The sequence below is a fragment of the Taurulus bubalis genome, assembly GCF_910589615.1.
Source record: "Taurulus bubalis genome assembly, chromosome: 7".
Lineage (NCBI taxonomy): Eukaryota > Metazoa > Chordata > Actinopteri > Perciformes > Cottidae > Taurulus > Taurulus bubalis.
This window is the reverse complement of record NC_136595.1, coordinates 14,088,782-14,103,481: the sequence shown is the minus strand read 5'-3', so window position 1 is coordinate 14,103,481 and position 14,700 is coordinate 14,088,782. Positions and strand designations below refer to the sequence as shown.

Sequence of the window (14,700 nt, the reverse complement as noted above, 5' to 3'; positions counted from 1 at the left end):
CATGTCAAACACACGCTAAGTATGAGTTGGAAGGAGCGACAGACGGGTAAGTCTGCCCGACTGAAATACCAACAAGTTTAAGCTAATTTGAGGACAGGTATTTATGTCTGGATTGGGTTCAGACTACACAAAATCCGCCTGTATATAACTAGGCCTGGCAGACATAGGTTGTCTACTTGGATCAGGAATGACAATGGGCATCGGGCACAACAATCGATCGTTTTATCCCGTGTAGTGTCTCATCAACTGACTCCACATCCCTCATGTCCTTTACTTTGACCAGTAGAGGCACCGAGTTGTCCAACATGCATGCACAACATGGCGGCCTGAAAGAAGAAGGATGTTGTTGGTGCATCGAGGTGGAATTTTTTTTTAAAATTATTTTCTTGTTCCTGGAACTCGTTTCCTAACACCTCCTTCCCGATGACATCACGCACATTGTGGCATACAACAAGCTTAGACAGACGTTTAGTCGGTTATGTCTCTCGGCCAAGTCATGGCACGACTTCCTAATTGCCTCGTTGTCTCTACTTTTCAACTGTAAAGTGTCCAGCTCAGAAGCACACATCTTGGTCACAATTTTGTATTAACCGAAATAAGGCATCCATATAAAACGTTTGCTTTTTTTCTGTGTATACAATATAGGATACCGCAATAACAATATTGTTATCAGATTTTGTATGGACTCCCAAACATTGATTTCTGTATTCCTCAAAAATGCAGTTTTGGTCCGGCTCTAGTTGGAAGAGCCTGAAAAGCCACATTGAGTTTGATCAGATGCAGTCTGAAGGAGACCTCGTCATTAATCCCGCCATGTTTTGCCCGTTGAATAATGAATCCTGTTTGATGTCAGTGTTGTTGTTTGGGTCCTCTGTCTGACTGATATTCTCATGCTGAGTTGCACCCTGATTAACTTTATGCTTTTGTAGCCAGATTTGGGGAAACGGAAAAGTCTAAATGATTTGACTCCGTAGTGGGTTTGGTTGGCTTTGCAAAGCCTATTTCAAAGGTTTCTCCCTTTTTATCTTTGTGTTTTTTCTTTTAGATTCAGAGACAATAAAGTTTCCTCTCTTCATTTTGTATTCCATCAAGTCTTGGACCGTCTAACTCAAAGACCTCAAAGACCGGCTCACATGCTGAGGTGTAATTGGTCCTCTCCCACTCTCGGTCTCTCTCTCGGCTCGTGGTCCAAGGAACACGAGTGCTCGCACATTTGGGCTAATGATTTTGAATCGTGATTAAAATGAATTGGAGAGTGTGCTGCTTCTGTAGTATCCGGACCCCTCCATCATTAGTGGTTCTCTTCCTCTCTCTTCCTTTTTCTTTTTCTGTGTCATCAGTGTTAGTCAAGCAGGGGTTTCAGACGAGGCCCGGGGTGGGCTTTCATGAGCATAGACTCAAAAGATTTCTCCACTTCTTGTAATCATGGACACCACTCTTCTAGCACTTTCACTGTCGTCTTCCGACTCCTCAAAGGTGCCTTTGATTCCCTCACATCCTACACCCAGGCCGGATAGTGTCGTATTATATTTTTCCTCTCCTTTTTTTTTATCCCCCCTTCCAACCACTCTCTTCACCTTCTTTCTTGCCAATACATTTTCTCTCCTCCTTAGACCCATGCTCATCAGTCTGTGTTCATATTTATTGTCCTGGAATTTAGAGCTGATTTAGCACCCTCGTCTTTGGGGCTGCTTAATTCCAGCACCCTTCACTTCCTAGTTCATCGCCCCGTCCCTCACAGTTTGGGAGCCGATTATAAAAAGGTAGATCAAGGCAGTCTTTGTTTTTCCTCTTCCCCTGTTTTAAATGAATAATGCAGAAGGGAGGAAATGGGGATTAAAGTAGAGCTAAAGCCAGTGCCAACTTCTGTGGTGCACAGCTCCACACCGTCTCTCACAGGATCATGAACACATCAGGGCTAGCAAGCTTCTTTTTCTCTGCCATTTTTCTCAGTTCTGCATCGGTCCCACTCGGCCCGGCTCTGTCCCTGCTGTCCCTTTCTCCCTTTTGCCTTTCCTCGCTCGGTTTTGAACCAGTGGACTGAAGATGTGCTCTTTCATATCAAGCGTGGATGCCTTGTAGTCCACTGTGTTGCCAACTTGTGCATTCTTTTTCAGAGCGCTTTTCAAAAGGTTGAGCAGAAAACTAATGATCATAGTGATGACAGAAATGATAAAGTTGCAAACAATTCTGTGGCAGAATAGGCCAATAAACAAGCTACATAAAATAAAATGCATTTACCGTTTCAGTTTTTAAAAAAAGTTGAGTGGTGATATAGAAAGAATATGTCTATTGGTGCATTTATGTTCTGAAATCTTGATTTAATTAAGAACGATTAATAATCCTTTTTTTTTTTGTAAAGCCAATGGCTAAACATTTTGACCAGTGTTGTGCTTGGCACAGTTGCGGACCCTGAGTGGCTCTTAGGTGGCACATCATAGCCTGACTGTGACAAGCGGAGTCATTCATTATTCAAGCAAGAATGCTCCAACACAGATTAGATTATAAGAGATTCAACTTTGTGTGGAAATTATTATCAGGATTTTTTTCGGCGACCTAAAAAGGGTACACTGATTTTGTTCATGAAGTTCAGTTTATTCGTCACGAGGACAAAGCACGACTCAGCCTGATAAATGGTTGTATAATGTCATTCATCGTTCTGGAGGGATCTCGCTAAAGTTTGAAATAAAAAACCTTGATGATGTCATCAGATGAGTCCCCCAACTTTATGAAAGTGCAATACATAAATCGCTGAGGTGCCCCTTTTAATTACGGTTGGATTTACGAATGCAGCCAGCATTTTATGGCCGTCAGGGGAACTACACTTAAAGTTACTCTTTACTTAAAGTCTATTTCTTGCTGAGCAGAGAGGGTGTAGAGTTTTGCACAGTACAGTGTGCGATAGAGCTTATGTCACAGGAAAATAAAATAATACAACAATCACAGATTTGAGATGAGTATAATAGGAAGACGATGAAAGATGGAGACGGGTCGCAAGGGAAGGGGGAAGAGAAGAGCGAATTAACAAATCAGATGTGTGCTGCAAGTGTGAGAACAAAGAAGAATGTTTACAGAAAATTGCTGAATAGTCTTGTTAATATCCTTTTCTTTCCTCCTCTTGTTCTGGCTCACTGTTTCTCCCTTCCCTCCTCAAGCATTTAATTACCTACGTGTGATTGAGCCTGCTGTGAGAATGTCGGGCTGGAGTCTCACATTAGATGGAACACAGTCAGAAAACAGTGTTTGTTTACACCGAGTGGTTAGTGGTCTGGATGGGAAATTTTCTTTTCACTACTCCACAGAAAAACAAGCATCAGTTTGTCAGAGAGATAAATGGTGTTCTTGCAACCCACGTGCTCCAATTTATATCTGCAAAAAAACCATACTTTCACATCCGTCATGGAAATGGTAAGAATTGTTGGGGATTATTTTTAGATTTATAAAATTAATAGTGTGACACAATTGTGACTTTTCAGCTGCAAAATGACACCAAAAGCTTGAAAGTCTAGCACAAGTCTAGATGCTAAAACTCAAGACTTAAAATGTATATATTATGATTTTAAGTCTGAGTATATTGTGTGTCCACATATTTAGCCTGTATTGATTCTCTCTACTCCACTCTAAACATGGGTCTATCCTGTTGAATATTTGCAGCTGTCTCAGACCAAAGCTCTGAACTAGTCTCACACATGCATCTATGAATAGTTGGGGGATTTAGATTTTAGCTGCTGCTGCCAAAATCCCAGCCAGCCGGCCTCCATCTCTCCTCTTCCCCGACAGAAAGGCCAGCAGACTTGAGTTTTCATTGCTGTTTGTGCCCACCAAATGTTTTGGAAGTCAAAAATTCCTTCCTGTGACGAGAGCCGGACCGTTTGTGGATCAGAGACGATGAGAGAAACAGTGGAAACAGCGTAGCGGGGTTTATGGAGAGTGAGAGATTTAGGAGCATTAAGATTCACAGGATGAAAGTTTAAATCAATCTGTGTGTTAGATTGGCCCGGACACAAGGACAAGGCGTTGCTTTTGATGGGTTGCACATTACTTGAACTGTGTGTGAAGGGGAGCCCTGCGAGTGTGACCTTGCCTCATTTGATTGAGTTAGCTTCGTTAATTGTGCTGTTTCCTGGTGTGCGTTAATCTAAGGAGGCAGTCTTAATTGATCTCGTTAACGTGGGATGTGGGAGGCGAAAGAACGCAAAGGAGCTAAGATGCCCCCTGGTTATTTTGACACATAGACAGTCAGAAACACAAGAGGGTTAGGGAGAGGAGTCAGGGTGCCAGTCCCAATCTAACAAAACACAAGGCTGAAGTGCAAATAATCACTACAGTAGGCAGGAAGGCCGCCTGGGTGGGTGACTTGTAAAAGCCCCTGTGACACCGAAAATCAGCATGTCACGACACCCAGTTAGTCAGCCATCCAGTCAGCCTCTGTTCAGTAGGCCTTATTTTCACTTACACAGCTACAAATATTACAGGGTGAATAGTCCACACTTATTTTTTGAGGCTGCAGTTTTCGGTTTTTCCTTCTTTTTTTTTAGGATTAACATAATTATTGTGTGAGTGCTGATTGGAGCAAAAAATATTAACTATTTCAAACCATTAACACAACAACATAAATATACTACATATACATATATGATATATATAATACAGCATCATATTGGACAGGTAACAGGCAATACTGTTTGTTATCGTAACAAAGAGACTCACTGATGTCATTATGTTTCACATGTTAAGGTGATTGTGTGGCGCTTGGTTTGGGACACTGTGGATGGGACACTTTAGGAAGCTGACAAAATCCTGTTTGTTATTACTGTTAGCAACACATTTATTAATATGGGTATGGTGTCGTTGGTAGCTTAGAAGTAAGACCTTTACACAAGTAATGGCAACAGTTGGCTTTCAACAATTACTTTTCTTTAGTGTGTTTATTAATTAAAAAATAGAACCAGGATCAGTGTTTTTCTAGTTTTCTTCTCCTTAAATCCTTTAAAAAAATAATAATTTTGATTTGATTTAAATTTGTTTGAAACAAGCTTTTAATGTAAATTTCTGAAAACAATATTCCCAATATAGTCAATGCAATCCCAGGAGTAATAGTGATGTGCAAACAGTTATTTCCATGAGCTTCAAAGCTCATATGAAGGCCAGTGAGCCCCCGGAAAGAAAAGCTGAACCAATCTAAAAAAAAGAAAAGCCAGCCACAGTGTTTGCAAAATACTTGCACGCTCCCACGCACGCATACACATGCTTTCTTACATGCACATATTAAAGGCCCCCAACACGCACACAGACATGCACTTACAATGCCATGCATATATATATATATATATATATATATATATATATATATATATATATATATATATATATATATATATATATACACACACACACTGCATATTGCAGATGTCTAATTAGCATTATTAACCTTTAGTGAATGGGACTGACAACATCAGGGGAGAGACAGCTCCTCGGTGCAATTCTCCTCTCCATTGTGCCAGGGGATTTTTAATTGGCCGGGAAGGTTTGAGGCGACAGAGACGAGAGACGGTTAGTAATACACAAATGACAGACTGACAGATCTGCAGACAGACGGCCTTCGCTCTAATGGAAAACATGCAAATGTCCCACTGTGAAGTGTGTTGTGTCCCTTTTTAGCTTTGTGTGAAACTCTAATGTGTTTTTGTCCATTTGTGTTGGCATGCATGTACAGTATCCATGTAAATAAGACATTGCAAAGAGACAAGAGATAGTGGCAGTATCGTTAAACCAGAACCCAAAATCTTTATCGGTAGACAAAGCCCATGCAAAGCCGAGACTTTTCTTTATCTGCCTCTGTCGATTGCTTCTGCTCGTTAATGTTTTCACCTAGCGTGCAAATGCATGTGTATCACAGCAAATACGTGTGCTCACATTGCTTTAGCTTCATTTTGTATGTTGGATCCATGCAAACACCTTATCCAGCATATGCGTTTACTTGTGGATGGCATATGGCTGCGTTTATGCATGCATTATATCATGTGTAAATTCTGACTAAATTGGTGTTAATTTTCAGGCTATGTAGCCATGATTTGTGCATTGGAGTGTGCACAGGAAGTGATCCTACTGCAGAGCATCTGTCAAAATGTGTTCTTCCCAAATGCAAGAGCTGAGTGGACACTGGAATCACAAGCTAATTGCGTGTGAATTTTACATTTGCAATCATACATTTCACGATTTTTGTAAACTATTAAATCAGGTAACGTTTCATGTTGTCTGTAAGTGTGGCGAAAAGCTAAGCAACTGGTTGTGGAGTATCTTATGCAATTATCTTCCTTCTAGGCTACATGCCAGAACATGCAATTATACAGCACCGTGGCATACACCCATTCCCAACACACTCACCTCTGTGTGACCTATATTTTTTTCTCTCCAGAAAACAGAAAATTTAGTGGAACTGCGTAAATGCTGGTATAATCAGTAATTCACATGAAAGGTTCCTTGGAGGAATGCCAAGGATATACAGAGTGGCATTATCTCTGCTTTGTTCAGATTAATATCGCAGCCTGCTGATGCTCTGCCATGCGGCAACTTGAGAGCGACCAAGACAAAGAGTGTCAAATCCAAGGGCATGACGTGTGATCCAGTTCTGCTGAAACTGGACACCCTTGTTCCAACCAGCACTCAGTAGTTTAGCGCTGAACAACAGAGAGCAGTTGTCTAGTTGATCGAGGTCATTTATTTTCTGCTGTGAAATGTTATTGTACATTGAGGGTAGTTTTTAAAGGAAGTCTGATGTTCAATCGGCTAACCAGAAGTCCAATTTTGTGTGTTTGTTTTTCCCAGAGGTGTAAAGGATAGAGCTTCTAGCACCATGGATATGGACACGCAGCCACAAGGACAGCAAGCAGCCGTTCCGATCTTTCAACCCCAGGTAGACACCACACACACATGAACGAGAGCAAAACTGCTACTGGGGTTGTGAAGTAGGATGGCTTATTGTTGGCTGCGTAACATTTATTTTCTCATACCTTTTATATTTAGTCCTAAATGGTCAATCTCTGGTTGTTCTGGGCCATCGATGAGCAGGTATCGTATATGGCAGTGTTAGATTAACTGGATTGTTGCAATATTGTGACGAAGTATCTGGATATTTAATTCACAACCAGGTCAAATTATTTATCCAGAGTTTCTCAATTTTTTGAAAATGCACTTGATTATGACGATGCACTTGATTATGACTATGATGTGAAATGTGTTGCTAAAGGTTTCTATTTCAGTAAATAATTTATTTTAGTCATAGTATCATTTAGTGAGTGATTTTGTTCAGAAGAATAATTGTGGCATTACAAATAGTTGCCCTCTAAATATATTGACACAGGAAAAATATTTGCTTTAAAATGACATAATCCACTCATCCATTCATTGCAAGCATAGTATCCCCACCTCTTTCACATTTTGAACTGTAAATACTCGGTATTTCCCTTTTTTATTTTCCTGCGTCAATCAAGTTGTTCCTTACAGTCCGAGCATCCTCCAGAACGCTGTAGCCTGTGTGTGAGATAGACAGCAGTGGATGAATGTTGAGTTGTTTCTATTGATCAGAGATCTGGAGGCTGGTGAAGCCTGGCCTCCCTGCACGCCTCTCTTGGTTCGATACAACTCAGGTTTGCTCTGTGCAGATATGGTCACTGTTGGATTTTAATACCGCCCTCCAACATCAGGTCCATTGATTTCTTTCCAGAAGGATGTTTCTGCCTCCATATCTATTGAATATGCTTTAAACAAAGAGGATCATCCATATGCCCTAGAGTAAATTGTTTTGAGAAAGAAACAACACTAAAAATAGGCCTCTCAATTGTTGTTTTTCTTGTGTATGCAAGGGCACTGCAACATTAACACTGGAATTTCCAAGGGGATTAATTTATTCTTAGATTTGTAATTGCAAAATTAAGGATAATTGGGTTGCACACAGAAGAAAGTCAGATAAAAGCTCTAATGATTAATTTCACTTAGTACACACACACACACACACACACACACACACACACACACACACACACACACACACACACACACACACACACACTTCCACTGATCTCCCAGCAGTTGATCGTGTGTTATTGTTCAGGCTTAATGATTTTTCAGTCTATTTCTAGCAGTTTACATCACTGTTAATTCCGGGCCCAATTTTTGTGCTTAACACAGTGAACTTTCTCTGTTGCGTCATGTTTTTTTTACTCTCACAGAAGACGTCTGAACTGATTTCACATTTAGAGGGAAGTGGAGAGAGAGTCAGTTAGAGTATGTAGATGACTGTCTAAGCAGCATCCAGATGGGTGTCTTTCAACAAGTCCTGTATCTGTTTCACACTTTCCCAAGGTTCAGTCTGCTCGGCAGCACAGGGAAAAAAAAAAAAAAAAACACCAGCCTCCTCCTGAAGAAATCTGAATTGTATATGTGATGAAGGATATTCTGTATCGCTTGCAATATCATTTCTCTTGGTCCCGGAGGTATGATGCATATGCATTAGGTAAACGAGATGAGCTGGTAAGATGTGCATTTTTAATGGTGCATTTGCTCTTTGAGTGAGTGGGAGGGTTGGTGAGGAAGCCCTATCAGATCAGATTTTGATCGTCACTGCAGAGTTTGACAGACATGGAGCCGTCTGCAAGCGCCGAGACAAGGCGCTGCGGTTGTGGAGCAGATTGAGAGGAGAGGAACAAAAATCACCTTTGGGGTGAATCCTGCCGGTCAGCTGAAGATGAATATTGCATGGTGCCGTGCTCAAGGGGGGCAGAGGACTGGTTGGTTTGGGAGTGGGCCCCCCTCCCTGCCAGTTGCTGTCTCTGTCTCTCGTCGTATTCCCTCCCTGTCTCTCTTGAAGACTACTCCATAGTAATCCCGCAAATTTGATAAACTTTAAATGTAAAAACTATTTGTGTCCACACTAAAGGTGGGAATCTCCCGGCATCTCACGATTCAATTCTGATTCAGAGAGCTACGATGCGATTACAGAACAATTATCGATTTGACTTCAGCTGTGGTTTGCAACATGGCGTGACCCCCCTCCACCACACACACACACACACACACACACACACACACACACACACACACACACACACACACACACACACACACACACACACACACACACACCTAATTGGCCCGGTAACTTCCTGTTCCTTTTTCTACTGTTGGCTCATCTAATTTTCCCCATCCACACCAGAATACTCAGCCTCATTCTGGAAGTATTGTTTTTTCAGTTTTTGAGTGTGTAAAATGCTGGCTCAGTGTGCCGAGGTGCAGAGATCCATTTGTGAATTTAGCCGGTTTAGTGTGGATGCGCCCTGAGTTTCTCTCTCTCGGTTCCTGCATCCTTCTCCGTCTCCCTCCATGGGAGACAGCACCTCTCTACCGCCGCTGGCCTTCCTGTGGCAGCCGTTGGCGCTGCTGGGCTGCTGGGCTGCTGGGCTGTCACATCACACCCTCGCCCCTCTGCTGCTTGTCTTCCCCTCCTCTCACTCTCACTCCCTCTCCCTGTCTTCTGCATTCCTTCTTCCACTCTCCATGTGTCTTGTCAGTTGTGTTTGGCAATGGTGTCATTATTGGGCAGCCCGTATCACACTTCTTTCGATGAGCTGTCTGTTCTCTCTCTCTCTCTCTCTCTCTCTCTCTCTCTCTCTCTCTCTCTCTCTTTCTTTCAATCCCCCTGCTAGTGAGTAGCCCATGGCGGTTGTGTGTCACCTTTATACCCTGGACACACTGTCCCTCACAGACATTACCCATAATGCCTTGCATGGCTGCCACTTATCTCCATCCCCTGCAGCTTGTCCCCATCACCAACCAGAATGTGAGTGAAAAGAGTAAGCCACAGAAATGTAAGTCAAGAAAACATGAAGAAAGTCTGTATTATGAAGCTCCGAATTTAGTAAGAGACTGTAACAATCAAATGGTCACACTAACTTTGCTGAGGCCTATATATATATATATATATATATATATATATATATATATATATATATATATGCGCTGCACACGGGTGTCACATAATCAGGATCTCCCAGCTGAAACACAAGGCTGAGGCCTAGGCCTAATATATATGTATATATATGTATGTATATATATATATATATATATATATGCCTCAGCAAATTTTGTTCGACCATTTGATTGTTACAATCTCTTACAAAATTCTATAGGCAGTAGTCTTGTAGGTAGTGATAATTTCTGACTTTTTACATGTGACCCTAAATAATATATTGTCCAATGGTAGAGGATTTGTGTTCCTCTTTTTGCCTTAGCATTGATATGATATGGGATGGACAATCGATTCTTACAAGTAGGTTTTTCAGACACTGACTCCTGCGTCATTCAGGGTCATTCCTCTGTGACTTCCCCTTATGTATGTATGTGTGTGTGTGTGTGTGTGTTTGTTGGGGCCTTGTGTTTCAGCTGGGAGCTCCTGATTGTGTGACACCCGTGTGCGGCAGATGAGACGGCCTGTCACTCAGCTTTGGCCTGGCTGCCCTTTGAAGGCCAGGCCAGGGGGCGAAGAGGTGCCGCAAATGGCCTGTGAAGTTTACATACACTGCCCACTGCTAAACAGATTAGCTCTAATGAAGTGTCTAATGCCGGGGCCGCTGGCTGACATAATCCTGCCTGGCAGCCCGGCCCCTTGGCTGCCAAAAAAGCCGCCCTCCCTCCAGCCCTGTCTTCCGCCCTCGCACGGCCTCTGCTGCCACCCAGGGCGACTCCACACAGGGAGGTGCCCACTGTTAATCATGCCGGACAGTGTGCGATCTGACATGCAAATGTAGGTCATTGCATATGTAAATGTGTGATTAGGGGGCTGGCATGCCAGGACACATTAGCAAGACTGTGCTCTCAGCAGGCGGTTGTCACAGCGCTTTAGAGGCTCATGCTAACATTTGTCAAGCTACCACGGAGCGAATGAAAGCAATGCCCTCTTGTCCTCTCTCGCTCTCTCGCTCTCTCACTCTCAATTTATACCATTCAAACTGTCCATCCTTGCACAAATGCATCTGTCACTATTATGAAATGTCATTGCACAATATGGCCACACTTTCAATGTGAATCTTTGTGTAGGTTTGCATTATGCCTCTTACCTTATTTTGTATGTGAACAATATATAACTATTGTTAAAACATTAATTGCTTTGTAGCTGTAGTTATGTTATACATCGTGTTGTGGAGCAGTGTGTCATGCTCTCTGTCACAGTGACTCTCAGACAGCTTTGGATAATGGTGGTGTCATGCTGAAAAATGCACACACCGCAACTGTGTTAAGTGTTAATTGAACAGGGCATCTAATTGGCTCACGCCTCTTCCTTTGGCTGTCATCTTTAAACTTTAAAAGGTTTTTTTTTTTTAATTGGGTTGTTTTTTTGTCAGCATATGGACAATTAAATGACAGCACTCTACTTATTGTCAACTTTAAATATACAGCCTTTCACTCTGTTAATTACATTATGAGGCTTAACCTGTAGTTGACCAGTAATGATGAAACAATTAGTTGATTCAGTCAACCATTAGAAAAAAAAACATTCACTGGTTCCAACAGCTCAAATGTATGCATTGTAAATTAATTATTTTGAGGTTAACGACTATTGACTGGACAACACGAGCAATCTGAAGATGTTACCATGAGTATTTGAAATTGTGATGGCCAATTAAAAAAAAAAAAAAAATCTGAAATTTTACAGACTAAAAATTATTCAGTTCAGTTGTAATCATTAGTTGCTGCCCCTCAAACTTTTTCAGTACTTTGGTTCGCTTTAATGGTAAATGTTTCCTTGAATCTCATCGTCGACCTTCGTAGAGACCAGGCCCCTGAGGGACTCCCGTATAGCCTCTGGTCTAAATGTAACTCTGTCAAACAAACGGCTTCACTTACGTTTTGCAGTTTGACAGAGTTACCATTAGTGTGATGACACTCCTAGTGTGTTTTAGTGCTTGGCAAGTTTTTGACCTTCTCCCCCTTTTTGTCTTCCTCTCCTCTGTTCCAAGTCTCTTGCCCCTGAGCTGCTCCCACGGCCACATTGGCAGAAGTGCTGGTGACATGTGGCATTCTGATATCTGTCACCTTCTGTTGGCTCCCGCCGACGCCTTGTACAAGTTTACCAAAACGCTGCAAAGGTCACACAGCCTGTTCCGTGCTTTTTTTTTCTTCTTCTTCTTTTTTTAAATAAACATCATATCCGAGGGGCTTATTCTGGTTTATTTTAGTGTTTTTTTTAATTGTGGAAGGTGAGTGTTTCAGCATGCGAAGCCAATCGTGTGGAGAGGCGAGGAGTCTTGTTGTCTGTGGCCCAGTGCCAGACTGTCAGTGATATAACTTGGCAGACAAAGGATAGAGGAGGATTCCTGTGAACTATAAAACAAGTTAAATGGAGTGATTTGATGTCTGTAATAAGTAATAATATGTAATAAGATTTTATTTATCCTGGTCGGGAAATATTTTTTCCACCTCTACTTCAGAAAGCTCAGACTGTTGTTTTAGCAACAAAACAGTACCAATGACGGGTACAATTACAAAGGTAATGTCTGGTGCCAGCATGGCAGCGACTTCCAAAAATGTGTGATGCCCCTCTGCAGCCTGTTCAAAGTTTCAAACCTCTTGGTGCTCTTTGTGAATAACAGAAAATAAGGACGTTCCTCCATCAATATGCTTTAGTTGGGTGACACAGTTCTGCAGTGTGTGCATATTCCACTAGACCTCTCCCAGCTTGACATGTCAGCCTAATACCAGTCAAATCATCTGAAGCCTAGAGCAGCCTCTCAGCAAAACAAACTACAGAGGCTGGGGCCTCACCACGGTTTCACCTGCATCTTTGGCCCTCATCTCTTCCTCTGAAGATAATATAGAGACAGTTGCACTTCAATGGCAAATACATCCGCAAAATGTCTGTATATCATTCATCATTTCATTAGTGTTTCCCTTGTTGTGCGCCTCTGCGTGTGCATATGCTGTGTGAAAAAGCATGTGTGTGCACAAATGCTAACAGAGTTGTTTATTATTATCAGAAACCACTGCAACCAGACATGGGCCACAACTCCCTGGCCAACTTCCAGATTGAGAAGAAAATTGGACGCGGCCAGTTCAGTGAGGTGTACCGGGCGAGGTACCTGTTAGACAACACGTCAGTGGCCCTGAAGAAAGTCCAGGTGAGACACAGTAATACATATCACTTATATATACACCAGCCAGTGAGATTTAGAACTATTCTTATCTGTTCCTTTTTTTTTTTTTTTTTTTCCTCATGAATGGTTAAAGCGAGACAGGAGACATGTCACTAGGCCAACACAAACAGCCAAATATACTCTCACTTACTGGCAATTTTCATCCCTCACCTCATCTCACCTGCATGCAGTACACTCTACTGCAATAAAAGTCACAGATCACACAGTGGTATTCTTGAGACACAAACACAACTTGATAAACTCAAGAAAGTATGGTAACTGATGGTCAAATATATTGCATGTCAGTGTGCTGGAAAATGCAAGAAAATAGCAACAGATTCTATTTTTCTATGAAACAATTGACAGATGCCATTGACCACTCAGACAACGAGATACCACTGCTACATTCACACACTTAAACATCAATGTTAGTTATTGTTATTTTTTTAAATGCAACATGAAATCATAACATGACCCAGTTCTTTTGGGTCAGATTCATGCACATACTTCCTGAATTCACACACACACACACACACACACACACACACACACACACACACACACACACACACACACACACACACACCAGGAGTATGTGCTGTACTGGTTGAGCAGGTATAAACACACACCGTACACAGAGATTTGTGCGTGTTACTCAGATGTGAAACACCTGTAGTCACTCCAACGGTACCCTCTAGATAACAGCAACCATGTTTTCTGTTTAGTGTTTTTTTCCTATTTTCTACCCATCTCTCCATCTTACATTTCTTGAATATGCCATAACACCCCTCTCTGTCCTCTCTCTCCCCTTTTGATCTCTTGATAGATATTCGACTTGATGGATGCCAAAGCTCGGCAAGATTGCATCAAAGAAATAGATCTCCTTAAGGTAAAGAACCAGAGAGGAGGGAGACGTCGTCATGCGCTGTGCTCTGTTCTCTTAAGGTGCCTCAGCTGAGACCTTCCACCACAGGAAAACAATTGATCTTCACCAGAAGGCTTGGATTTGTGTGTCGATGTGTGGGCACATGCACGTGTGTGTGTGCTTCCTTACATGGTTATGACTGCACAGGGGTGTGTGTGTGTGTGTGTGTGTGTGTGTGTGTGTGTGTGTGTGTGTGTGTGTGTGTGTGTGTGTGTGTGTGTGTGTCTGTGTGTGTCTGTGTGTGTGGGGGGGGGGTGCAACATCCCTCCAGGCTCACATTGACTTTTTTCTATCTTTTTTAATGTTTAGAGCTGGGCAACAGTGCATCAGCATGGAAATTTAGCAGTCTCCCCCATGAGTCTCTTGATTTTTTTTACCTGTTTTACCTCCTCCCTTTCCTAATCTTGCTATATTTTTTTTTATTCCAATGAAGTGGTTTCAGTTATCAAACTACCTTTTAACATGTGTCAGCTCGGTTCCTCTCAAATACTAATGGACAAACTAATGACAGCTCCAATATTTCCCCCTGTCTGCAAGATCCTAGATGTGTGTCAAAGTTGTGTGTGCATGTGTGTGTGTTCCTGGTCG

The 14,700-nt window shown here is 42.0% G+C and overlaps 1 protein-coding gene across 1 annotated transcript in view; it reads left to right on the top strand.

Moving 5' to 3' along the window:
• nek7 (NIMA-related kinase 7) overlaps positions 1-14,700 on the top strand; it is a gene marked incomplete at its 3' end in the record, with an annotated part of 51,869 nt that overhangs the window by 11,628 nt on the left and 25,541 nt on the right. The window contains exons 2-4 of the mRNA XM_079221010.1: positions 6,829-6,916; positions 13,032-13,172; positions 14,014-14,076. Coding sequence (XP_079077136.1) covers positions 6,857-6,916; positions 13,032-13,172; positions 14,014-14,076 — 264 coding nt within the window. The 5' untranslated portion in view covers positions 6,829-6,856. The remainder of the gene's footprint in view (positions 1-6,828; positions 6,917-13,031; positions 13,173-14,013; positions 14,077-14,700) is intronic.